This window comes from Leptosomus discolor, chromosome 7 (genome assembly GCF_034619465.1).
Source record: "Leptosomus discolor isolate bLepDis1 chromosome 7, bLepDis1.hap2, whole genome shotgun sequence".
Taxonomy (NCBI): Eukaryota; Metazoa; Chordata; class Aves; order Leptosomiformes; family Leptosomidae; genus Leptosomus; species Leptosomus discolor.
The window spans coordinates 25,592,342-25,619,570 of record NC_141397.1 but is presented as its reverse complement, the minus strand read 5'-3'; the positions used below and the strand labels follow the sequence as shown (position 1 = coordinate 25,619,570).

Sequence of the window (27,229 nt, the reverse complement as noted above, 5' to 3'; positions counted from 1 at the left end):
TTGTGGCTCGACACTTCAGTCGCACATATTTTTCAAACATGCCCCTGTGACTGTGTATGGCCAGCACCCCACGGGCAGCCTGGATGCTGCAGCAGGAGCAGACAAAATTAACTTGTTGCTTCTCCACACCTTCTCATCCTTTATGAAGACATTGGGCAACCAGTTGTTCATGCGTCCAACGTACGCTTTATCTACAGTTCTTAGCACTTGCCTTCTTCTTTCCAAGCCAAACTGAACCACTCACCGAGTCTACTTGGCACGTAAGGGGCTGCAACAGAAGTGTCTGCACTCATGAACGGGCGTGCAGCTGTGTGTCACCTCCCGCCACCCGGGACGCGTGAAGCCCCGCCATGTAACAAACTCCCGTGGCGGGCTGAGGCGGGAAACGGGATTCTCGGTGGCTGGGGCCGAGCACGACGTTTCCGCCGGGAGCCGACAGAAGAGGGGCCCGGGGAAAGGCGGGAAGCGGTTGTGGCGCCGGGAGAAGAGGGGGCTCGGGGGCGGTTGGCGGCCTGAGGAGATGGCGGCGGGGAGGTGCCGTCCCGCGGGGCTGCCCCGGGAGGGCGGGCCGCTCCTCGCCCGCCTGCGCCGGGGCGGGGTGCGGAGGTGTGACCGCTGGTGTGACCGTTACGCGGCGCCGCCTTCCCGCCGGGTCCCCTCCTTCCCTCTCGCTGCCCTCGCAGCCGGGAGACCGTGTGGTGCGGTGAGGCGCGGCGCGGTGCGGGCAGCCCCCGGCCCGGCCCGAGCCGAGCGGAGCCTCGGCGCCATGCCGGCCGCCGCGCCGCCCCCGCTCCACCCCGCGGCGGGCTCCTGCTGCCCCTACGGCCACTGCGCGGGTGAGTGCCTCATTCCCTCGGCACCCCCTTCCCGCGGGGCAGCCCCCGGCATGTCGCCAGTTGGGGGGTGTAATTTTGGGAGGAGGGGGCGAGCTGGGGGCTCCGCGTCCCGGCTCCGGGGGGGGAGGGGGGGGGCGTGAGGCGGTTGTGGCGGCGAAACTTCCTCCCCGGGTCCTTGCGGGTCCGTGGGGTTGTGGTGAGCGGGGGTAGCTTTCGGTGGCGTTTGGGATTGAAGTGGGGGCTTGAGGGGGACGGAGGAAGGAGCGATTCCCGCTTGGCGGTGGGACTGAGGCTGGGGCTTGGGGAGGGAAGGAGGGCTTTTAAAAAAGGGGGTCCCCGAAGGTGGGAAGTTGGGGTGGTTATTCCACCGTACTCCTTCAATTACTTGTATTTTCTCCTTCAATTACTTGTATTTTTGATTGAAGAGAAGCAACCCCCCTCCCCCCACTTTGTATCTTAGTGGGAAGTAATGAAGTGGATTAGTTGCACAGCCTTTGGGAAGCGGAACAAGAGGCTGCTGCTACACGCAGAGCAAGTCCCCGCTGCTTCCCGCAGGGGTGCTGGGTGGGGGTCAGGCTCGCTGTGCTCCTTTTCCCAGGCCGAGAGACCACCTCGGCAGCTGTGCGAGACACGAGAGCAAGCTTCGAAGTCTGAGCGCGAAGCCAGTGTTTACTATTCCGAAAGGCACGCATTGTGTCATCTGTACTGCAATAAAAATTGAAAATTACAAGTGACTTGCACTCTTAATAGTCCGTGTGAGTGTGGTTGACTTGGAATGAATGCTTGTGTGCTGCTCAGAGAGCACCAATACTCTGCAAAAAAAAAAAAAAAAAAACAAACAAAACATGCAGTGTAAAGATTTTAAGCTGTTGCATGACTGTGTGTTAAAACGCACTTAAGGGCAGTGAATTTTCCCTTAGGTGGGAAATTACTACAGCTGGAGCTACACGGGTTACAGGCACGGGCTCAAAGGGCAAGGAGGGCTGTTGTGCCAGACGGGGATGCTGTGACACATGGTAGCCAAACCTCTCTGGGGAGTAATGCCAGTTGTGCCCTTGTATCCTCTGACTTCTGTAGTTATATTGGTTGTGTTTGCTCCTATTTAATAACAGAACAGATATTTATAGGAAAACTATTCCCCAACTTTTTGGTGTGCAGCATTATTTTCTGCCTCCTTCAGGATACTTTCAGTATACGATGCCAGCAGGACTGGGCCTGCCACTGGTTTTTGCTACTGAAACAGTTTTCAGGTTGTGAGACACTGTGTTTGGAAGCAGCCCCATAAACTGAAACTTTTGCTACACTGTGTACCTAAAGGTTTCCTTTTTTAAAAAAAACAAACCCTTTACAACAGTGTAACAAAATTCTGGCTTCTTCCTCTGAGCGTTGAGATAGCCTGTATTGTGTGAGGGGGTAATCTGAGAGTTTATCACCAAACCTGGCAGTTCATCGTGCATGCTTTTTGCTACTAACTTTATATTGAAATGGAAGTGCATGTATATGCATGTTTGCATGCAAGCTTGTCTTCGCACCTCCTTGTCTCCTTTTGCTTTAGCTTCCTTTTTTCCTCTTGATGCTTCTTGTGGTTTTTATATAGTCTAGATGCAGTTTTGCCTCTTTGAAATGTTGAGAATCAGCAGAGTCCCAAAACAGTTAGAAAGTGAAAACAAGCTTACAGCAACTTTATGGATTAAAGTGCAATTATTACAGCAACTCTCTATATGCTGTTCTCAAGAGGTGGCTGCATTTTATATCTCAGGCTCTCTGGATAAAACTGATCCTGCAGCGTTAGCCTCTTTCTTGTACTGTAATGGATGTGGATCTCCTGAAATGGCACGACTCTTTCCATGAAATTTTTTGTAGCACGTTAGGACACCTCCGCTGAGAGCTAGCTTCTGGTAAACCTCCATCTGTGGTTCATTAACCCGAATTGGTTAATTGGACTTAAACTATCAGCAAAGATTGGATAACTTGGTTTTAATTCAAGAGATTAGCGGCTGTTCAAGCCTCTGAATTTGAGCTGTGCTAAAGTTATCTTGTCTTTGTTGTCTTCTTTTATACTCAAGTTAATTACCTTGAGCATGCTAGCCTGAGTTTTGAATGTATCTGGTAGTGTCACTATATGCTTTGTATGTCTGCACTGCTGCTTTTTCTAGTCATGTTCTGCAGCGCTTCACAATTTTGGCATCTGTGGGACTTTTCAGCATGTGGTGACTAAGGGAAGTTGTGTGGGATTCATTTCCCCATTTCTAAGATTGCTTAGCTTAGTTTGTTTTCTGCAGAAACATCTATAGTTTTGTAGAAATCAGGGAAGCTGATGGTCCTTACTTCTTTCTCCAATAGCTCTAGGGCGAATCGAGTTTGTTTCTGTCACTGCTTTCCTCTCTTCTTTTGACTTGATGACTCCTAAACATTTAATAACACCTGAGATGAGTGTTGTATAGATTTTGTAAATATATATATTTGTAAATATAATTAGCATCAGAACATTATGGTGACTTTAGCAGTCTCAGTTAGGTCTGATCCAGATCTAACTGAAGGTAATGTGAATCTTTTAATTAGCTTCAGTGCAACATGAATCAGAGCTGAAAATGTGCTAGAGTTGAAAGAGGTGAATGTGACACTTCTCTTCTTAACAGTATACTATTTTCCAGGTTTTTCTCATTTTCAGAATTTCTCCTTTTGGAGTGTTTACTAGATACTGGAAATAATAATAATAAAAAAAAATAAAGGGGGGGGTGGAGCTATTGCTTCAATTGGTTCTAATGTAAATTTGGAGTTTTGGTAATGGTTGTCGATTGTTCATCCTACCTAGCAGTAGTCTGTCTTCACTGCAAATGAAAGTCGGCCATGTTTACCATCTTCCCTCTGTTGCTAGTACAGTTTACTCAGTCTAATTATTGTAAGAATGCAAAACAATTATTTATGTCATATATTCATAGAAGAAGCTCTCAGTAATCGTTCTGAAAACACCATCTCCCACTCAATCAGTATTGCTAGCCTGTGTATATACTCCAATTTTTTAGTTTTCTTATCACCCCAAATAATGTAGTTAATGGAAATGCTGGGAAATGTCTGGTGGTGTGAAAATCCTGATCTTGCTGCTTGTCATCATACTTTTATATCTAATTAGCACTGGCTTGGAGTTTTCCTTGAGAAACCTAAAGTTCTGCAAAACCATTTATTTTGCAATGTAGACTTTAATATGTGAGTCTCTTCTGAAAAAAATGGTTCTGTAATAATAGGGTTGGGAATTCTACAGTTATATGTAAGTTAACCTCTCTTAAATGTGCCGAATTTCCGAAGAAAACTTTTGGGTAATTGCCCCTTTTGCAAACCAGATGGAGAATCAGACTCTGGCTGGGTCTTTCGTTTAGCTATGCAACAAGGTTATTGGTAATAAAAGATCTGGAAGCCTAATTAAACCCTTAGTGACACCTCTGCAAGCTCTCTTATTTTCACTGGGTTTGCTCAGTTGCAACTGATTAGTCATCAAGTTGAGATTTAGGAAGTAATGCAAATAAAATCTCCCACAAGAAGGAACAGAATCCTGCTCCTTTGACTGAGGCAACGTTTACTAACAGGATTAAAAAGCAGTGAAAGCTTACTTTGTGATGAAACATGAATAATTAATTTGAAAAATATGGTAGTTCAGGAGTTAAGAGCATCAACATGAAAGTGAAACTTCCTGTACACTGAGCCTTGAGAAACGCATGGAGGGCTTTGCCAGATGGATCCTGGCAAATATCGCAGTTGTGTAGGATGCTTTTGTTTTCCTCTGTCAGTTCTGTCCCTCTCCTGAAAGATTCTCGATGGAAGGTCCTGGACTGAAGGTCCTGGACTGTAGAGCTCACTTCCCTTGTTACCGGGGCAGACCCTAAAGCTGTCAAACTGCAGAAAGCAGACATGGCTGTTCCCAATAGAATACACAGCCTGTCATCTTTGAAAGAAACTAAATAAATGAGCAGTTTCATAATATCCTTTTTTTTTGGTTTTGTGCAGGGTAACAACTTAAACTGAGCCTCACACCTCCAAAGGCACTGATTCATTTCACGTGCAGTCTTACATTTCACTTAGTCTTTACAGATTATGCATCTGTATACTTCTTTAAAGGGCTTTCTTTATGCTTGCTTTTTAATTTGATACCCTTAAAATGTCAGAAAGAAGATAATGAAAATGGGGTTCTGCTCTAAAAAAAAAAAAAGTGATGGCACTTGTGACTCATTACCAGACTAGATGAAATCTTTACCTTCATCTGTTGCTCTGGGGGTGATTCAGCTCAGTTTAACATTAACACATGGCAATAGCCATCTGTGTTTGCTGTAAATATTTTATTTTTTAATTACAAATGGCTTGATTTAGAAAATCTTAAGCTGTACAGTGGGGTGGCTGTGGACCTGCAGGGGAAGGCGTTGAGCACCTGAGAAGGTAATTTTTGCACAGCCACCATTGTCAGGTGGGAAAAGGGAGCATAACACTGAGAGAGCAAACCAGGCTGCCCTGCAGCAGTCTGGACCTTGCTCCATCCGGGGGGGAGGTGGACAGGAGAGGGCCAGGACAGGCTGCAAAGGGGTCTGAACATTTAGCAAAGGAGGAAAAAGAAAAAAGAAAAAAAAAAAAGAGCTGAGGGAAACTCTGAGTTTATCTTTTTTGAGGAGAAAGAGGGAAAGGTGGCTGCTAAATGTCATTTTTCCCTCGTGGTTCTCATACAGTAAACACTGTCACATGTTGCTGCATGCTGAGCCTCCTACATGCATTTTGCTGCAGGATGGCACCCACAGTGGGGCTGGAGGTGACACAGAGGCACCATCCATCAGAATGGAAAAATCCAGAGCTTATTTAGCCATAGCGAGGGATCCAATGTGGGCATCCCTCAGGCTCCCTCCGTCTGCTGAAGTCCAGCCAGCTGCAAGGTTTTCCACCCAGGCTGTCCCACCAGACAGTCCTTCCCATCTTAGGAACTCCTTTGCTACCACATCTTCCTGCTTTTTAGCTGCTCTGGTACTCTTTGCCCTCTAGGATCTCCCATAAACTCAGAGGTCTATGTCCCAAAACTGGCAGTGAAAAGGGAGTGAGAGAAATGGGCAGGGAGAAGGGAGTACAGTCCCTTCTTCTTTCTTTCTAGAGTGAAAGGCTGGGGAAGTACGAGAATGGGAGTTTATGGGACTGAAAGATTTGGAGACCTCTAGTTTCCAGTTTGCATGACATAATGGATGTTTATTTTATTGTTAAAATGAAAAGCAGGTATGTTGAGGATACGGTGCATGATGCAAAGTTTTGAAGTCTTCTTGCCTGCCCTTATGAGGGCAGGGGGTGTGCAGCTCCCATACTCTTGCACTCTGGGAGTAGCCACTAAGGATGTTTTCTTCCCTCACAGCTGACACTTTGACACTCACTTAATGGGACCAGACATGTTTGGCTGGAAGAAACTTCAGTTCTGTTGGTGATGTGTAGGACAGAAGGAACCCAACTTGACACACAGCTGAGTTTGCAGGGCTGACAGTTAAAGGAAAAATAATATTGCATGTGAATTTAAGCATGCTCGACGTGAAATTGTGAAAGATAATGAATTTGGCATCCCATCATACTAATTTTGTCGGATCTTTTATAACTGAAATGGTATGTATGAGATAGAGATATTATTCTGCGTTGTTGTTTTTTTTTTTTTTTTCCTTTTTGTAGATGAGCCCAAATTAGTTTTTCTTCAGTGAACTTAGAATACTGCCCGAGCTGCTGAGTGATTTTATTTTTCTACAAATTGGGTTAGACTGGGCCAGCGATTGATTTCCCTTACACTAGTGCAAATTGGACATAGATGTGCTGGCATGAGTATGACTTTATGAGTGGAGATGCCCATTAGGGTAGCAGAAGTCGTGTTATAGAAATTAAACTGATTCCTATCCCCACCGCCATTGTGACACTATCAAAACTGTTCTTGAAAGATTCCAGCTGATATTTGTGTTTGTAATATTGAACATGGTTTTGTTTTCCTTCTGTACCAGTAGCTAATGCAGATAAGAATTCTTGCGAATACCATGATGAAGTGCTTTTTTTGCGTAATAGGATAAAATAAACTTTGGTCTTCTAAAAATACTTAGATTGTGCTTATTTTATTTGGTTTAGTAGACCATGATTATAATATCGTATGATTTACAGTAATATTTTATTGCATAGTATATTTTATAACTACCTTACCATCAAGTGTATTCTGAACATATGATTTCTTCAATGTATTAAAAAAAAATCATTTCTATGAGGCCAGGTACTTATATGCTAATATTATCCAGGTTACAAAGTCAGGCATTTATGACTATTGATTAGCAGTGCCGTCCCCTCAAACCCATGTTCCTGTGCATTAAGATAGGAACATTAATTACACTATCAGATGCTGCTTTTCCCCCCTCAGGGTCTCTGGCTCCATCAGTGCCTATGATGGAGAAAGCTTACCTAATGAGCATCTACTTACTGTTTACCCTGGCTGTTTGTGTCTTTCACTGTATGCTTTCTGAACCCTGCTGTTAATACTGGTTTATTAACTTGTGGGATTTTCTGTCATGGTTATTGCTACAGCAACAAACATGGATTAGCATCTCTGTGATACCTGTAAAGAGAGGGCAGTGGGAATCAAGATGCAAAAAATAAAGTCAAAAGTACTTTGATTTGGGGAAGAATGGAACTTGAGATACTCAGGTCCCGAATTTTGGGATGACTTAGCATTATCTGTGTTGTGTTATATTACCTTACGTCTGAAGTACCTCTTCCAGCATGTTGTCTTGTAGCTGTGAGCACTGAGCAGGTTTGTGGATCAGGTCCCAGGATATTGTTTTGGCCATGAGAATGTAATCCTATATGAGAAATCTAGACTATGTTGATTTCTTTGAAGCTATGGAATGGATTAAGAGAAAAGCCAGATCTTCAGGGCTGCACTGACTACACAGAGAAACTATTCTTCCTGTATTCTTTCACTACATACTTTTTCAGTTGCTCTATTTACAGATTTTTTTTTTTTTTTATGGCACAGTCCTGATTCCAGTTTATCTGTAAAAGGGGATCCACCATACCCTGGAGTAGACACAGGAAAAACTATGCGCTTCTGAACTGTCTTGTATGCAGGGAGGAAGTGAGTTTAAGTCATGCTGACAACTTTAATTTTGTCCTGTCTTAATGATGACCTCGGTATGTTCTCTTAACGTAATCACCTGTTTGCACGCATGTAGTGTTTCCTGTTACTTAAAAAAAAAAAAGTCAAGGTGAACTAATAGGGTAAGTGACAGGAAAGACAGGTAGATGTCCTTTATGAAGCACTGCAAAGGAGCAGACCATGTGAAGACAGTTCTGTTGCTGGGTCCCAATTCCACCCCTTTGCCTAATTTCAGCATCCAACCTGACTTCCCGATCCGCTCTTATTCTTACCCTCACATTTTGCCCCTTCCATTTCCCTCTCCTATTCCCAGCCCTCCTCTTGTCTCCCTGCAAATTCCACCTACCTCCCTCAGCTCCTACTGTCTCTCCTTGACATTTCCCCCGTCAACTTCCATTTTTGATCCCTTTCCCATACCCTGTTTTATAAGAAATTTCTCATCCTGTTTCTTTGCTGGGCCAGTTTGTCTTCCATAACACAACAGGAAGACAGAGTGATCCCCTTCTTCCTAGTTCTGTTTGTCTGTCTCCATATATGTTTGTCTATAGTCTTAGTTTTCTTTGGTAGCAAAATCTCTGTGCTCCTTGTTTTCTCCCTTCTGACAAGCCATGTGCAGTCTCTTCAGTTTTCCTTATTGACTCTCAGTCTCCGTGTGAGAAGCCTGGGCACCTTTACTCAATCCCAAACTTTTGATTCAACTGTTCAACTTCCACTTTTTTTTATTAGTGTTACTGTCTTGGCCTGATAGCTGGTGGGGTTTTTAAAAGCAGCCAGACACTGACCTCCTACCAAAATGGCTTACGTAATACCTCTGAATGTCCCATTTTCAGATGTTCCTTTCCTTCGTGATCTGCTCTGTCTGCTTTTGTCTGAAATAAACTGCTTCTACACAGATGATCACCATGGGATTGCCAAGAGGATGGAGAGACAAATTGCCTTCAGTTCTGGTGCTTGACCCTCCTCTAGCAGTTACTGAAGTAGTTATTACAGGGGAAAATACATTTTTGAAGCTTGGCTTGAAGCATGCTGGGGTCCTCAAGGTCCACCATACCTCTGAGTGGTGTGAGCCTTTGGAACTTGCTCCGGCTGGAACTAGCAGGGACTGTCCTGCTATGTTTGACACTGTCTCGATCCAGTCCTTGTGAAACTTGAGTTTCTTTTTCTACTCAGGATTTTATCTGGACAAAACTGACACAGTGTGACTGCCTTTCGTTGATGCTGAAATAACCACTAGTCCTGACTCAGCCAAAATCTTTGCCCTAAAATGCTGTAAAGTGTGGCAGGGAGGCAAGGATGGGCGGGAGGGAAGGAAAGACAGGGTGCTACAGCTATTGCTCTTTAAGGGAAAATTCACCGGTAATGTTTCCAACAGTAGGACTGTAAATAACGCCCATGTAAAATTTACTTGCTGTAAAAGGATGCCTGTGATCATATTTTGTTTCCGTATAACTAATTTAGTACATTGAGACTTGTCATACTATGGCTTCAGTCTCGGACACTAACAGTGTGCACTAGCCCTGAAAGTTGCAACATTTAATAATTTACGGCATGAAGAGATCAAGATGGCTCACTTCTAGGGGGCTCAGATTGCATCCCAGAGCTGACTGCTGATGCACACTGTTAACCTGTGTGAACTGCATACTTGGCTGCTCTGAGTTAAAGGCCAGAGGCATTCTTCACCCTCAAGTACTTTAAGATACTTGTTGATACTTTGACATGAATTAGATGTTTGGGGTTCCAATTAAGATTAATTTTTTTTTTTTCCCTATGCTCTTCGTTTTACATGCCCTTAGCAGGAGTTGCTGGGTCTTAAAGAAAAAACAGATACTTTTAGTGCTGTTCTTTCCCTTCCCATTTGAAACAGTATTTTGTTTATGCTGTATTGGGACCATTATATCAAAACAACTCCCAGATACACAGTTTCTGTCATGTGCAACTAACTTTACTTGCATGAGAATTGCTGCTAATGTTTTGGGGAGTTTTTATGGTTATTTTTCTAAGTGGAGTCTTTCATATTGATCTGAGGCCCTCTAAAGAAATTGCAGGGCTTAAATAACACCATCTTATTCACAGAAAGTAATGCCATAACTAGATCCTATTTCAATGTTGCTTTCTGTTTTGAATTGTGTTGTAATACCTCTTGTGAAAATTTAATTCCACTGCAACCTGTGACTTGATAGAAGCATTAGCTGCTGGGTAAACCATTCAGTTAATTACTGAAACTGTGATCTCAAGCAGGAGAGCCAAGAAGATGAGTGGCAATATTTTAATTAATGAACAAAACCTTATAGACATATCAAGGGAAAGGACAAGTTTTGAAGGACAAGTGGCAGCAATGCATTTTTTAATTGCAAGAACAGGTGACCTCTGGCAAACCCTGTCACTCTGTGTGGGAAAACTGCCCAGCTTGCCATGTAACAAAAATGCTGGCCAGTTAGTGTGCTTTCCTTATACCAGCCTGGGACAGAACTCAGGCTCACTGGTGGGCTCCTTGTTTGAGCAGGGGAGGAAGGATGAGCGCCTTGCTTGTCTGGCCTAGATGCTGCACAGATGTTGGAAGTTTTATGACCTGGCAATTTGGAAGTTTTATGACCCAGCCCAATTACTGCGACTGCTGGGATGAGGCGAAGACCTTATAGGCAAAGGTTGTATCAGCAAGGCCGGAGACAGGGCCTAATTGTCAAAAGATTGTAGCAACAGTACAAGAGAAGGAGTCCACATCTATAGTGAGTGCTTCCTTCCCCACCAATTGATAGTACTATCAGCCTGCTAGGAGCCAAACAGCACACGAGATAGGACTTGGTCCTACCTTATCAATAGGTATAAAATTAGTCTTTAGAATCCTCTAGTTTGAAGGCGAGAACTCCAGCTACCAGATGCGTTGATGGGCCTGGACTTCTCCAGGGACGCCTTCTTGGTGAGAATCGCGATAATTAATTATCTTGCTTATCATAGAGCTTACTTGTTATAGTGTATATATGGTTAATGGTAGTCAATAAGATACACATTAATATTTTTGGATGACAGTTATATTTGTGTGAGACAGTGCATTTATCAACGGCAATTCTGAACTTATTACATCTGCCGCCTTACTAAGTTACCCATATTTGCAACTTTGTGAAACTGTTTCTGTGAAAGTCCCTGAGGGGACTCTGACAGGCAAATATTGACTCTAATACAGGGCTTGTGAAACTGTCCCAGTGAAAATCCTGGGACTAAGGGTGGATCTAGCCACACCCAGGCTCCTCACTGAGAAGAAGTTTAGAGAGCAAGGGGGTCCACTCTGAACCTTGTGACCAGACAGGAGGGTCTCCCTGATCACACAACCAGCTCCTATCCTTAACACAACACCCTTTTCCTCATTCTCTGTATTCTTAGACATAAACTGTGGGCTGGTTCAATGGGAGGGTTTTCCCTAACCCTCTTCCTTTTCCTTAGACATAAACCACCGTCAGTTCAGAGGGAGGGCCTCCCTCAGCCGTATATCAACCTCATTACCCTTTTACATGACACTCTGCTGTTGTAGGGTGTGTAGCCAGGCAATTCCTTAAGGTATAGATCGGTAGAAGATCTGCGTTCATACCTTATTCAGGGCTTAAGACTTCTGAATTCACTTAATTTTACTCCAGGTTCAGAGTATGAGCCAAAATCCTACAAGGAGATCCTAGAGGAATATTTGTTGTTTGCCCCCCTGTGCCTTTTCGCCCTCCCCCTATAGGATTGACTGTGACAAATGGCTTTTAAAATGGAGCCACAGATGCTGTGCTCCCTGCAGCAAGCATTTTCTCTCCAGGGAGCACTTGTGTTCTGATCAGTAGGTACTAAACTTCTTCCTGCTACCTGTTCGAGCCCCCAAATCCCTGTTTGTTTCGTCCTCTCTGCTTCTCTAGGGACTTGGTGTGATTGTTTACCCTACAAGACCATATGTCTTCATCATCTGGAGCACTCTATTGCTCTGGGAGTCACAGTTTTCTTTTTTCACTGTCCACATGTGCAGCTTAGGTGGCAGACATGGTGCCCTTGACTAGCCATGCTGCCTTATCCCTGCCCATCCATAGCAACAGTCCTCAGCAGCCTCCTTGGCTGTGTTGCTCCCCTGCAGTTTTCTGCCTTCTTAATCTTTTGCATCATCCTATATAGAGATACTTGGTGATAAACAAGCATATATAGATAGATGTGTATATGGATAAAAAATAGGCAGGATGCATGCATCCATCCATATTAACATTTATAAGAAATACGTATATTTAATAACCATTAGTTCTCAGAAAGACAGTAGAAGAAAAACCACAGTTTATTCTCTGATGTATAATTTGCCAGTACTCAGACTCATTGAAGTGTGTTTCTGACCCCACCTCCCTCTTCCTTCCTCTCCCACTTGTATATAAATATGGAAACAAGATTTTGAGGCAATATAAATTGTAGATATAGGATTTATGTATGTGTGTGACCTTTGAAGGCTTTCTAGAAATGCTTATTACTGCTTTAAGTGTGTGCACTTTCCTGACAGATTGAGGCTTGCTTCATGTGTGTCAGTTAAAATAAATATAGCATAACTGGAAAATAACAGAAATTATGACTGAAATCGTTGTAACAGGCAATGGAAAATAATTTTGTTTTATGTAATATATAGTCATTGTGACCACCACTTTGTCAAAATTTGACACATCCCGTTTTCTCTGAAAACATTAGAAGGTTCCTTTGTGCATTGATTTAAGCATTCATGGAACTTCTTTTTTCATCTTAGAAAAATATGCAGTGTTATTCTTATTCCTAAGATTATTATATGTTAACATGTGGCTTGTGTCAAACTGTTTTTAGCCAGGAATTAAGCCAATTTAAAAAGCACAAAGCCACGTTCCTGGATTATTCTTAATAATTACATAAAACTGCTCTTATTCCATTAGTTATAGAATTAAAAAATAAACTTGGCTTCTGTTTAAAGCTTAGCTGATGTAGTGAAGAAATGAAGCATAATTGATGTTTGGGTAATCGAAACAATCAACAGTGCAGCCAGGCACTTGAAATGAATGGTTTATAGAAAGGTGTGATAATAGCAGCATAGCTAGGAGAAATGTAATCTGTGGGAAAAGTCATTATTAGTGCAGCATTGTTTTTATGTTGTACCAAGATTGTAAGCAGTAAAAACATAATGTGCTGTTCCCACACAAGCAAGATAATGCTTTGATGACAGTGGGTATGCAAGAATCTGGAAATGCTGATGAAATTCAGAGCTTTGGCAGTTCCTGGTAACCAACATGTTCTGGAGTTGAATTGAATTTCAGAGAACTATTATTACATCTGATTATTTTTTATTTTTTTTTTTCTCCCCATTCACAGTAAGCTTTATTCTGAGTGGAATGTAAATATCTGATTGCTGAAAAATCACTAGCGCATATGTAGTCATCTTTTGATAACAGGAGATCATCCTTAAAAAGCAGAATGAAGACAGAAATAACTTGTGTAACCACCAAGCATTAGTCACACGTAGCTCTTATATAATGCTTACGTCTTCAATCAGCATGCTGGCAGCTGGGCTTCTTTGTAATATTTATTTGGAGAAGAAGTGTCTGTCTCATTTGGCAGAGGAAGAAAATGAAGCCAAGGGTTAAGGGACATGCTGGGGGGCACAGAGCGCTTAGCTGATGGGAGTGTTATAAGCAAGAAGTGTCCAACATCATCCGTCAAACAAAGCCAACAGCAGAGTGGAGGTCTGTAGCAGTGTCTCCTCATGTGCTTTCCCCACTCAACCCCTGGCCTTTGGATACACTACTTTTGAGGCAGAGCTACTGAATGCTGCAGCGCTTGTTGTAGTTTTCCCTTTTGTTTGTTGTTCTAGGTGAGGAGGCGTATTTCCTCTTCAGTCTATTATGCCTTGATGAAAAGAACAAATATAAATACGTAACTTGAAATACTGAAAATGGCTTTTTAGCAGTTGAAAATCAAAATGTAGTAGGCTTAAGCTTGCCGGAACTCTTGAACACATCTATGTTAACCCTAGCAATAAAAGGAGCAGTCGTACACACAGGTTTTTCCTTTGTGGGTTTTCCCACTGCACTGTGACTATGTAATCATAGTAATGTATGAAAATGGGTAGGATTCTCTGGGAGGTAAGCCATTTGTGTATGGGATTTTCCTTGTAATGGTTGGTAATCATTCTGTCTGCTTTCTTTTGGCTTGGTCCTGTTAGTGCATACATATTGAAGGTTTGTTCCAAATTGAACTGCAAGACTGTTAAATGGTGTTGGAAGCCCTCTGTGATCTCATTCTGAAAGTTTATTTTTGAGGCTGAAAAGAATTGCATTGTAATCAAGTTTTAATCTTAATAAGTACAAGAAATCAGAGTACTTTAAGGGAACATTTTTATTCTTAGATTCTTGTTGTGTTTATAGACAATGAATTATATTATAGCTTGGTTTGTCCATAACCATGTGTTATGTTTTCAATTCTTCCTTTTCAGAATCATACATAATGAATAGTGCTGTTTTCTTTGGTTGGTGTTCTAAGATGAAATATTGGCGGGAAAGTTGTTACTGTCCCTAGAGGATATTCAGGACTTTATGTGATTTTACATAATTTTTAGAATAAAAAGGTCAAACCAAAATATTGGAAAAACAGGACTCCAATTAGCAAAGAAAACTAAGATGGCCTTTCTTTACGGGAAAGAAATGAATTACATTACTATTAAAGTTACTCTAAAACTGGTAAAATTGTAGCAAAAGTAATGCTTTTTAAAAAGAATCTCAATTTACTTAATTTCTTATCAAAGTCTAGAAACTGAATGAGTGGTCCAGGGAAAGTGGAGATAATTATTTATAAGAATATAAGGTTGCACACCATAGCCATCTGGTAGCAATTTTAAAACAGAATTAATTAGTTTCTTTTACTTCATGCAATGCAATTGTGGAACTTGTTGCCACAGGGTTTGCAGAGGCCAAAATTGTAATTGGGCTCAGAAAGGAAATGAGTGAGTTCATGGTAGGTAGATTCATAAGAGACTGCCAAGTAATCTGGATGCAATCCTGGCACAAGTAACCCCATTTTTTTGAGAGTTTCTGGAAGATGGTAGGATTTAGGAGAAATTTGTTTCCAGTATTATTATTTTTAATGGCATTTCTCTGTCACAAACGGCATTTACATTTTCTCACAAACTTGAAAATATTTGTAGTTGCATATATGTGGCGTTACTTCTTAGTGGCAGTTAAAGTTCTTTATAAGCGTTGAATGCACCTACCCTTCCTCTCTGAGGTCATATACACGATATGTAGAAAATTATTACTCAGAAATATCTGATGATGCAAAATGAGTAATAAGCCTGCTCTTTGTTTGCTTTAGGACGCCAAGATTTGTTTGACCATTCATCACACAATGCAAGCTCAAAAGTAAAAGAGAGGAAACTACAAGGGACTTGTCCTCCTGTTGGTCGTGGAAACTACGGAAAACCATGTTTGAGTGAAAGCAGCCATAGGTCCCCATTTTTTAATCCCCGTAATGGTTTTCACACGATACATTCAGAGCACAGTCCTGTGAAGCCAAGGATTATTACAGTGGTGAAACCTGGCGGACACACACTCAGAAGGATAACCTTGCTTCTCAACAGGAGATCGGTCCAGACGTTTGAACAACTGATGGCTGACATTTCAGAAGCTCTGGGATTTCCACGCTGGAAGAATGACCGTGTGAGAAAGCTTTACAACCTAAGAGGCAGAGAAATCCGAAGTGTTTCTGACTTCTTCAGGGAAGGTGATGCATTCATAGCTATGGGGAGGGAGCCCCTCACTTTGAAGGACCTGGAAGTGGTATTACAAGAACTTTATCCTGAAAATCCTTATGCTGACGGTGCTACCATTCAGCAGAATGAGGAGCAGTCCCTAAAACTGAAGAGCAGGCTGTATGATAAGGCTTCGAAAGTGGACAGTGGCTTTGATGAGACAGAAATTAACAAGAACTGCTGCAATGCTATGTCTCCCAAACTGGTAGCTGGACATGAAGGAAAAAGTCAAGCCAAGACAAAGCAAGAGGAAAAAATGAGAATCAAAAAAAAATGGACTAGAGAGTGCTGGGGTGGTGAGCAAGGTGTGAAGCCTTCTAGAAAAACCCGAGAAAGTGAGAGGTACATTAACCATGAGAGGAGTCCTGAGGAGGGATTAGAAGAGAATTTAGAAGAGGTCGTGAGGTGTGAGAAGTGTGAACAGGAAAGGCAGGCCAGACAGAAGTTACAAAGGGAAAGGCGGGCTGAGGCCTCATTTGAGAACAGAGACCTGAACACAGGTGCATGTCAGAGGTACCATGTAGAAAGAAATGCAAAGATCAGGAATAGCCGAAGATCTTCAGAAACTTGTCTGGAAGGTGAGGAAGTTGGTTGGAAAGATAATGGCTGTAGGAGGACGTGGAAGCCTCTGCATAGGAATGTTAATGAAGGGCTAGAGAAGCAAAAAAGGAGCATTGAGAAGGAAAGGGATGTGGAGAAACATGAAAACCATGGGAAGGAAGTAGTAAAAATCAAGAAGAATGCTGTAGAAGGGCTGCCGCTAACTCATGAAGTGAAGGAAGAGAATGGAAGTGGCTGCATTATGAACCAAAGTGGTTGGCTAAAGGACACTCTGAGGGATGCTGAGAAACCATCTAAAACACATAGGGAGGGCAGGGAGGGACAAAGGGCTAAAGAGGAGGGTGCCAGAAGAGAGGGGAACGTCACATGTAGAGAGAGTGACATGACGCGACGAGAGAAAACAGGGGAGCGCAGAGTGAATAAAGAAGAAAACAAGGCTCAGGGATTGGAAAACACAAGCCGGAGGTATGCCATCAAAAGCAGAACTGATGTGGAAAAACACTATGAGATTGGCAGAACTATTGGGGATGGGAACTTTGCAGTGGTGAAGGAATGTCGTCACTGTGACTCCAATCAGATCTATGCCATGAAAATTGTTGATAAATCCAAGCTGAAGGGGAAAGAGGACATGATGGAAAGTGAAATTCTGATCATTAGGAGTCTTTCTCATCCCAATATAGTAAGCTTAATTGAAGTGTATGAGACAGAAGCTGAGATCTACCTAATCCTAGAGTATGTTCCAGGAGGGGACTTATTTGATGCAATCATAGAAAGTGTGAAGTTCACAGAGCATGATGCTGCTGTCATGATCACTGACCTGTGTGAAGCACTGGTTTATATTCACAGCAAGAACATTGTCCACAGGGACCTCAAACCAGAGAATCTTTTGGTAAGTATTGGCAAACACGTTGCATATGTGCAGGAGTTGAATTCATTTTCCTTTTAGTTATGGATCTTTGAATATTTTTAAGTGAACACTTTGCAGAGATAATGTGCTGTGGCAGGACTGTTTGGAAAGACGGGTACAATTTTGAAGTCAAATTACCATTATGCTTTAGTTCATGTAGATCTGCTGTGCTTGCAGATGGAAATTCAAATAAAAATGACCTGGCTTTCAGGGGTAGTGAGCATTTATATTTTTCTGGAAATCAGGCCTGTTACTTAGCATCTGACTTTTAGGTATGCAAGGATGATTTTTTTTTTTTGCATGAAGCATGCACTGAATCATAAGGAGTCTTCCTTGCAGACCAAAATTTATTAAAATTGTTAATTTAGTTTGCTTATTTGTTACGCTTTTTGTCCACTGCAGACACGCATCCTGCAGACTGTGCTAGTCCTCTACTGTGGTGATTTCTATCTTGTGACAATTTATTTTCTTAGGAGCAGAAGTATGATGCAGTTGATTGAAATAATCTGACAGTAAAATGTGAGTGTTTTGGTGAAATGCAGCACTAAAGTCAGCTCAAATACTAACTTCATGCCAAAGAGAAAAAGTTCTTTTTTCCATCACATTTCTGAAGCTACATTCTTTACATCCAGCGCTGAAGTCAATACAGTTACTCACATGTGTGAATATGCACAGAAATGTTTGCAGTACTGACACTTGACAAGACACCGATTGTAGAATGGTAACAGTAAGCAACTCTCCCTTGCTAACCATGTATTACACTCTTGTACTAGGGTTCCAAATTTCCTGATAGATAGATACCAAATATTTGCCAGTCTCTAACAAATCAAATTTGGTCTGCTGGTGGAAGACCATAGGTAGCCAGAAAAAAAGGTGCCATTCAGTTCTGTAAGGGAATTAATTTTGGGAAGAAACAAGTGTGAATTTCTGGAGAAAAGCAGCAGTGTAGCTTGTAGGGCATGCAGAGGTTTGACAAGGCTGGGCCTGAACTGTTTGCTCCCAAACCTTTTGACTAACCAATAGTACCTTTACTAGGTCTTGCTATGTGTCCTGCTTAGCCTGATGAAAATCCTTGGTATGGGGTCTGTGGGTAAATAAAAGATGGTGAGTGCAAGTGGCTGGTTTGCAGGAAGAAGTAGGCCTGCAGGCCCTGCCTTCATGCCTCGTTTTGCTGAAAAACTTCACCTAGAACTGCAGGGCTTTTTCCAGAAGCTGATTCTTCCATTATGTACGAGGCTCTGCTCCTACCTATTTGCTGAAAATAAGCTAGTGCGTGCGAAACACCTGAGACTAGATGCTTCATTTCCCCGTATAATATGTAATCATTGCAATGATGCAGGTAAAGCAGAGAGAGGCAAGATACAGGTTCTGGTTGTTTTCACGTTTAGTTCACAGCACGGTGATACAGAGATTGCTGGGCAGTGGCAAAGTTGCGTACCACTGAAACAATCATGTTGCCCATTCTGACGGTCAGAAAATATTTTTCAAGGACAGACTGGCCCCCAGCCTGTAGGTATCTTGTCATGTAAGAACAGTGTTACGCAAACACTATGGGAAAGAAAATTATACCTGTTGCAGTTTCACCTTGCTGCTAATTGTCTATGAACGCTTGTATTAGATATCATTTACATAAAGCATCCTTTTGAAAGGTTAGTCTGTTCAACAAGCCAAGTGAGTTTACAAGCTCTTGATAGCGTTGCATAGCTCACATGCTATGTAATAAGCATCCATATAAATGTAGGCCATTTGAGCAGGATTCTGGCTTTTGTGACTTTTTAATGTGCTGCCTCTGACTCCTCAGAGTGACTGGAGCAATAGCAGTGGAGTCGGAAGGAGAGCTGCTGCTGATCTTAATGTCAGCCAGTCCTCAACAATACAAAGAGTATTGAAGCAAATTTCACGGGTTCATCTGCTGTTAGTGGGTCAGGGGCTGGAGGCAGCCTTCTGGAGAGTAAGCACAGTGCTGGAAGTGCTGGCAGCCTGCAGGGGTGTCCTTGGTTGTGGGATACCTCTTGCTTCACTTGCAATTCCTACACTGCAGGTGTTTAAGTCTGAATTAGTCTCCCTAGACTTCCTTTGCTCACAGAGGACAGAAACAGATACGTACTTCTAGGCTGTTGATTTGTTTCTCCTACTTTGGGTCTTCTTCTGCTCAGGTGAATCTTGACCTTCCCCTTTCTTGTCAACAGTTTTTCCCTAACCCTTTCCAGCAAATGGGAAATGGAAGAGGAGAGATCCTTGGTCTGTTTTACTAAGCAAATGCGTTTGTCCACTCTAAACCTGCTTTGTGTGAGAATCTAACCCTGTTCCTTATGACTTTTGAATGTACTGGCTAATTTCTGTCAGAGTTGACAGAGAAGCAGAGAACTGGGAGAAAAAAATTTTTCCTTAAGTTTCATGAAAATAAGCAGCTGGAGAAAGAAGGAAAACCATTTCTGTCCCTACAGAGGAAAAAGTGGAAATAAACTTTGGTGTCTAGTCAACTGTAAAACTACTGACACAGGAGAGAGTTGGAAACCTGGTTTAATTATTAGTGCATTGCAGTGCTGTTCCTCTTGTGGAGCTGTCCTCCACTTTCAAACTTCTGTATCAGTCCACTACCATCCTTTTTTGTTTTCCGTCTCCCTCTTTCGCTACTGTGTCTCCCCACAATGATCACACTCCTTGCAGCATAGCTGTGAGGCAGAAGGGTGGCAACTTGCGCTGCAAAAACAAAATCTGTTTGACAGCTGGTGTGAAGACAGCTGCTCTGACTCCCTTCCATCTGCTAACAGAATCACCTCATTTAGGACTAGGTGTTCAGCAAGAAAACCTTTGCTACCAAGGATGAGCAATGTGATGTGTTTGGTCCCATAAAAGAAGCTAGTCACTTCTTTAATGCTACCTGGAAGAGCAGAATTTGCTGGCAAGTTTTTTACTAAGGGACTGTTTAATTCTACAGATGCTGGCATTTCTGACTTGTGAGAAATTAATTTCAAAGTGTAGTGGTGTTTTTCCAGGTTATAGATGTAAAAGACACGAAGTCACCTCCTTGCCCCTGTTTAGGGGGAAGGCGGAGGGTTGTATTTGTTAATGTATACTCATCTCCTTGTACATTTCCAATACTTACTAATGTAGTAATTTTTTACCACTCAGTTTCATAAATAATATGTCATAGCTTTTTATGTGTTTCAGCTTTTTCCCTTTTTTTCCCACTCTTTTTCTCTCTCTCAAGTTTTCATATATGTATGAGAATTTCAAGTATAGCCTTTCTGTCCTTTAACTTTACTTTTGTGACACTATTTACATATGCACAAAGCGCTGTCAGAGGTTTCAGAGTGCATTTGAGTGAAAATCCTATTTAACTGATTACCTATCAAGAGCTTTCAATACAGTAAGCATACATAGGGAATTTTCTGTAAGATTTTTCATAGAGATTCTTCTAGCTAGCAGGAAGGGATATCTGAAACTCAAATGTGTAAGCAGTACTTTTTCCTTAGCTCTATCTATTTCTAATATACAAAATGTCCCATGGGCTAGCTTGTTTTCATGATGTCCATAAGAAGAATCTGTGCTATCATATATATATATATATATATATATAAAATGGAATCATAGATGGTTTGGGCTGGAAGGGACCTTAAAGATCACCTAGTTCCCATCCCCCTGCCATGGGCAAGGACACCTTCCACCAGACCAGGTTACTCCCAGCCCCATCCAGCCTGGCCTTGAACACTGCCAGGGAGGGGGCAGCCACAGCTTCTCTGGGCAGCCTGTGCCAGTGTCTCACCACACTCACAGTGAAGAATTTCTTCCTAATATCTAATCTAAATCTCCCCTCTTTCAGTTTCAAACTGCTACCCCAATATATGTGCACACAGAGAAATATTAATGCTATACATCACCATCTTAAACACCCTGATGGATTTCACAAGGTAGATAGGAAAAAACCAAACAAGAGCATGAAGTACTGGGAGTCATCCGCAGACAAAAGAAAAGGAAAAGATCAATTTATCTCTTCTTTGAAGATGAACTTGGTTTTGTATTACTGTATTATAATCTTCTGGATGGATAGCTGGGATAGCCAGAAATCATCAGACAATATTCTAATATCCTGCTATGGCATCTGTATTTGAGAGTAGTGAGCAATTTGGGCCGCCTTTAGTCCAAGGCTACCAGCTACTGGCTTCCCCTGCAGTTGAAGCATGCAAGTGTTTTTATGCCTAAATTGGCTGTCTATAGAAAGTGTACTGAATACTAGTCTTCCTTGTCTCGATTAACTCTATAGGCAGGTTAGACAGGGCAACACTTTTAAATGGACTTTGGGAGCCATTCTTTGTAGTCTTCAATGCAGAAACAGTAACAGTTTGCTCTTGGGTGTCGCAGTAAGGCTGATATGTTCATTTAATGTTACCATTGTTGCTTTATTCTCACTATCTCACAGAGCACGTACTGTAGATGTGAGAAGCTAGATTTCTCCTGAGCAGGTTGTACATTTCTGTAATAATTCTATGAGAGAGTAGTCTGGCCTCAGGAAGGAATAAAAGCAACCCGAGAAGCTTTAGTTTCTACAGTGAAGTATATTTGCATGCTCAAGGTGATCCCAGGTGATGGAAAGGTAGACTGGAGAGTCAAAGTTGAGGATGAAGGGAATGCTCACTGTGCCCGAGGTGACTTTGAGTTATTCTGAGCACAGTGTTAGTGAAGGTGCTGAGGTTTTCAAGCATGCTGACAGGTTACATGCTGGTTTTGAAATGATTGTCACAAAACTGAAATTATACCCACGGTGCATGCTGTTCCTACCTGTTCGGTTAAGTAAAAGGAAAGCTCGGTGGTTTTGTCCTGAAAGAGCAGATGGTACAGTGTTGCCACCTTGTGCTGTGATGAGAGATTACGAGTCTGGCATCCTGATAAAAGAGAGTACAACAATGTGTTTTACAAAGCAAGACGTTTCCTGCTGATTTGGGGATTTGGATTAACACCAGGTGTTCTCCACGCTTCTCACCTCCCTGCAGATTTCTGGAAATGTATATAAACATTTTAATATTGTTTGTCTTAGTGCGGTAGCATGCAGGGTCTTAGTTGAAATTCCATATAATTTTCTTATATAATATAAAAAACTTTATACAATAGGAAAATTTATTTATGCTCATACTTTCATAGTACATATAAAACTGAGCATTGCAGTTGTGACTTTTTGTAGCATTCTACCACTGTTACCCCTGTGTTAGAATATAAACCCTGTGGACAGATGCTATACTAGAATGTAACTGTCACCTTTGTAGCTTGTTTTTCATTTTCATCAGCTGTTGTGTCCACATTGCATCATGGCAAAAAATCATCATGAAGTTGACTAATGTAATACAGAAAACGGCTGTGGCATTTTAGCTTTCTCTTGAAGAAGTTTTGACTGCATGGTTGTAGTAAAGTTTATTTTCAGTTTCATGCTGAAAAATATTTTTTCTTAGAATAACAGAAGAAACACTAAAATGTTTTGCTTAATCAAAACTAGAAGAGTGCTTATATTTTCTGTAAAGAAGATAAAAAAGGCTACTATGTATTATTTTGTAACGTAATCTTTTTTCTTAAAAAAAAAATATTCCAAAATCTTTTTGCTTAATCAAAATTGGATGAGGGCTTACAGTTTCCAGAAAGATGATAAATGGGGATTAGTCAGCTGTAACATAGGAGAGCAACTTTTGTCCCCTCTGTGCCCTTAGTTGTCTTTTAATAGAGACCATCTTGAATTTTTGGCTTTCTCAAGCACTGTCTGATAGCAAGTATGAGGTGCTAAAGCATGGAGTATACCTGTCACATTATACTCTCGTTTGTTCATTCAAAACCTGAGTCCAGATATCCTTTGCTTTCTTGTAGGCATTTTAGCTGCTGATCTGTTCCCCATAGTTCCAGACACAGACCATTTTTCATTTAAAGCAAATTCATGATGGTTTTACCTCTTAAAGAATATTTGAATATCAGTCACCAGTATTAAGGATACTGATGTATTTAATTATACTGCTACATTCTTCATGACTTGGCCTTCGAATATAGAATCATAGAATAGTTTGGGCTGGAAGGGACCTTTAAAGGCCATCTAGTCCAACCCCCCTGCAGGGAGCAGGGACATCTTTAGCTACATCAGGTTGCTCAGAGCCCTGTCCAACCTCACCTTGAACGTTTCCAGGGATGGGGCTTCTACCACCTCTCCTGGGCAGTCTGTGCCAGTGTTTCACCACCCTCCTTGTAAAAAGTTTCTTCCTCATATCTGGTCTGCATCTACCCTCCTTTAGTTTAAAACCATTACCCCTTGTCCTATCACTACAGACCCTCCTAAAAATCTGTCCCCATCTTTCTTATAGGCTCCCTTTAAGTACTGGAAGACTGCAATAAGGTCTCCCTGGAGCCTTCTCTCCTCCAGACTGAACAACCCCAGCTCTGTCAGCCTGTCCTCATAGGAGGGGTGCTCCATCTGTCTTTTTTTGTGGCTCTCCTCTGGACTCACTCAAGCAGGTCCATGTCTTTCTTGTGCTGGGGGCTCCAGAGCTGGATGCAGCACTGCAGGTGGTCTCACCAGAGCAGAGGGGCAGAATCACCTCCGTTGATCTGCTGCCCATGCTTGTTTTGATGCAGCCCAGGGCACAGTTGGCTTTCTGGGCTGCGAGTGCACATTGCTGGCTGATGTCCAGTTTTTCATCCACTAGCACCCCCAAGTCCTTCTTGGCAGGGCTGCTCTCAACCCCTTCATTCCCCAGCCTGTATTGATACCGGGGGTGATGCCCTGATCCAGGTGCAGGACCTTGCACTTGGCCTTGTTGAACCTCATGAGGTTCACACGGGCCCACTTCTCCAGCTTGGCCAGGGCCCTCTGGATGGCCTTCTGTCCCTCAGAAGTGTCAACCCCATCACTCAGTTTGGCATCATCTGCAAAATTACTGGGGTTGTACTCAATCCCACTGTCTATATCATTGACGTATTTTGTTTAAGATAATGTTTCATTAACTGCATTACAAATTAATGCTAAAGACCCATGCATACAAAGTCAGAACGGGAAGAAATGTTTCGATTACTTTTCCAGGTGGATGTAGGAGATGGGAAGTGTTGAAAAGACCCATTTAGAAGTACATTCTGTGTGGATCCATTTCTCCAGGTCTTACTGTGTGATGACTGTGACTCATTTATTTTCAAGGCAGCAGGCAGAGTAGCAGAGTAATTTGCAAAGAAAGTGAAGCTTTTGTTTGTTTGGGTTTTGGTTGTGTTTTTTTTTTTTTTTTGTTAGACTGGTATGATGGAGATATGCTTTTATGCTTTTCAAGTGACACTGCAAAGTCAGTCACTTACCTGGGAATATTGCATTTAACATCAACATGCCCACAGCATTCTTCTTTGCTTTCCCAGGGGAAAAGAAGAGTTTACTTTCCCAAAAGGAAATAATAATATTTAATTAACTCTCGGTTATTTTTTGTCTTCCTCCTTTTCATATCTTGGAAATTACAGTGTGCCAGAGCTCGTAGAGCAAAGTTTTCTTTTTTCGTTACCGCTTGTCCTCTGAAACGTATGCGCCTCTTAGTATATGGGAAGAAAAACCACTTTCTGAATACGGTTTATCAAATACTGTTTCCATTTCATGTTGCTTTACTTGAAGGCTCTATTATTAGAACTTCTTCCTGTTTATTATTAACTACTTTATTTTTGCTGTCTTAAAATGCATCTGGACTAAATACACGCTTTTTTTTCATTGAGTATAGGTTCAGCATAATGCAGATAAATCTACTACACTGAAACTAGCAGATTTTGGCCTTGCAAAGCAGGTTACAAAACCCATATTTACTGTGTGTGGAACACCAACGTATGTTGCCCCTGAAATACTTGCTGAGAAGGGTGAGTGTGTATATTTATAGTTTGTTATAAATTATACAATTACTCTGAACTTTCTAATAATTTCAATAATTCCAGAATATTTCAACCTACTACTACATCTTTACAGGGTAGGAGGTTGGCTAGCAATTTCGTCTGTAAAAGGGAAGGAAACCTTTTAGCTTTTGACAAACATAAGCATGACATCAGTCATGATTGCGTTATTAATTTCTATGATAATAATAACACTGATTTTCAGAACAAACAAGCCATAAAATATCATAGATTGTAATTGTTGAAGTGGGGAAATGAGCAAAAGTTCATGTTGCAACTTGAGGGTGGTCAGCCCCATTTCATGACTGTAGCCCAAACAAATTTCCAAGGCATCTAATGATGCAAAAACATTGTGAACATGTACATTAAACTTATGCAACAAGCCAAAACATGTTTTGCATCGGAAGAAATGTTGGAGACTTCATATCCAGAAAGGTTCAGACCTGGAAAGTAGTCAGTTTTGTTGATGACTCAAGCAAAGCTATTTCTGGGTTTTGTTCTGTGGAGCTGGGTTGCACATCTCCAGTTATATTCAGTTTCAATGAAAACTTGGCACTGTCTTAGTGCTTTTTCAAAGGGAATCTGAGGAGGACTATTTTAGAAATATATGCTGTGTTTTCTCAATTAGTCTCCAGTTGACACTGGCCTTGTGAGACGGTGTTTGTGAAACATGTTGAAGGAGAGAGGCACTTTGTGAGAGCTGCAGTTATTAACAGGCAGAGCAGCTCAGCTTGTAAGCGTGTTGTACAGGCCGCTTATTCTTCTGGTGACTTAATCTTTTTGAGCAACTGAGCAGAGCTTCTGTGGTTCTTGGAAAGTAGAATTAAAAAGAAACAGTTCCCTACCAGTTGTGAGTTTTCTTTCTAAAACCAGGACTTTTGGTTTCTCTTTTCTTTCTTAGGCTATGGGCTCGAAGTAGATATGTGGGCAGCTGGTGTGATCCTTTACATTCTGCTCTGCGGTTTTCCACCTTTTCGCAGTCAGGAACGTGATCAAGAAGAGCTGTTTCAGATCATACAGCTGGGTCACTATGAGTTCCTTTCCCCATACTGGGACAATATTTCTGCAGGTAAGATTCAGCACATATAGCAAATCTAAGAAGTGACAGACTTCTTCCCTGGAATAGGAAGAACTCCCTTTTGTTCAGGACAGGGAGCTCAATGAACTTGGGGGTGTCTTATCTGGCTCTTTTATGTAATTCTGTGTTTGCTTTAAATGTGAAATTAGTCCTCTGGTAGTATTGATGGCTGCGAATCTGAATATTAGATCTGATTGATTTAATGCATTGCTCCATTTCTGATGCAAAAGGAAGGATTTTCCTCACCTTCTTTATATGAACTGCCTCTGTAGGAAAAAAAAAAAATAGGGTTATGTTAGGTTGTAAAGGTGTATGCAAAAATCTGAAAAGCAGAGAATGAAATCCTTGCTCTGCAGAACGCGGTGTGGATTTTCTATCGAGATCAATAGTAGTTTTTTCCTTCGCGTAGGCTAGTACAGTGTCTTTTGTGCACCCTTCAAAATCAGAAACCCTAAAACCCCTCTGTCCCTATACAGTCTTTTAAAGAACATGCTCAACAACATTCTACTACTTCTATGCTCCTTGAGGGATGAGATATACCTAATACTAATTCCTGTGAATCTGAACACCTAGCCTGATGCCTTCAGCGTACTTTCAAGATTAAATTCCCTTCACTTTCTCCTGTGTTTCTGAAGGGGAGAATGATATAGGTAAAAGATATCCTGGAGGTTTACCATGTCCTGTCACTATTTCTAAATCCAATTGTTAGAATATCTCCTGGGAATAGTCACAAAAGTCATTATGGTAAAACTAGTAAGAAAAACAAGAAAGGTGTTTTGTGGAGGTATAACTGTCAGCATCATCATGTCACTGTTCTTTTTCCCTCTCTCCTTTTCTTTCTTTCATAATAGCAGCAAAAGACCTCATAACCAGGCTGTTGATAGTGGATCCCCAGAAGCGCTACAAAGCACGACAAGTCCTTCAGCACCCTTGGATCAGAACAGCTGGAAAAACTAACAGCAGAAATTTGCAGAGGGAAGTGACAATAAATATTGAACGTCATTTCCGGGCCCAGCGCCGGAAGGAAGTTGCTGATGACAACACATGA

The 27,229-nt window shown here is 41.8% G+C and overlaps 1 protein-coding gene across 1 annotated transcript; it reads left to right on the top strand.

Annotated features, from left to right (window-relative positions):
* Nucleotides 1-766: 766 nt before the first annotated feature.
* On the top strand, nucleotides 767-27,229 carry DCLK3 (doublecortin like kinase 3). Its single transcript, XM_086468172.1, has 5 exons — nucleotides 767-836; nucleotides 15,313-17,198; nucleotides 24,941-25,073; nucleotides 26,005-26,172; nucleotides 27,033-27,229. The coding sequence occupies exons 1-5, from the start codon at nucleotides 767-769 to the stop codon at nucleotides 27,227-27,229; spliced, it is 2,454 nt and encodes an 817-aa protein (XP_086324298.1).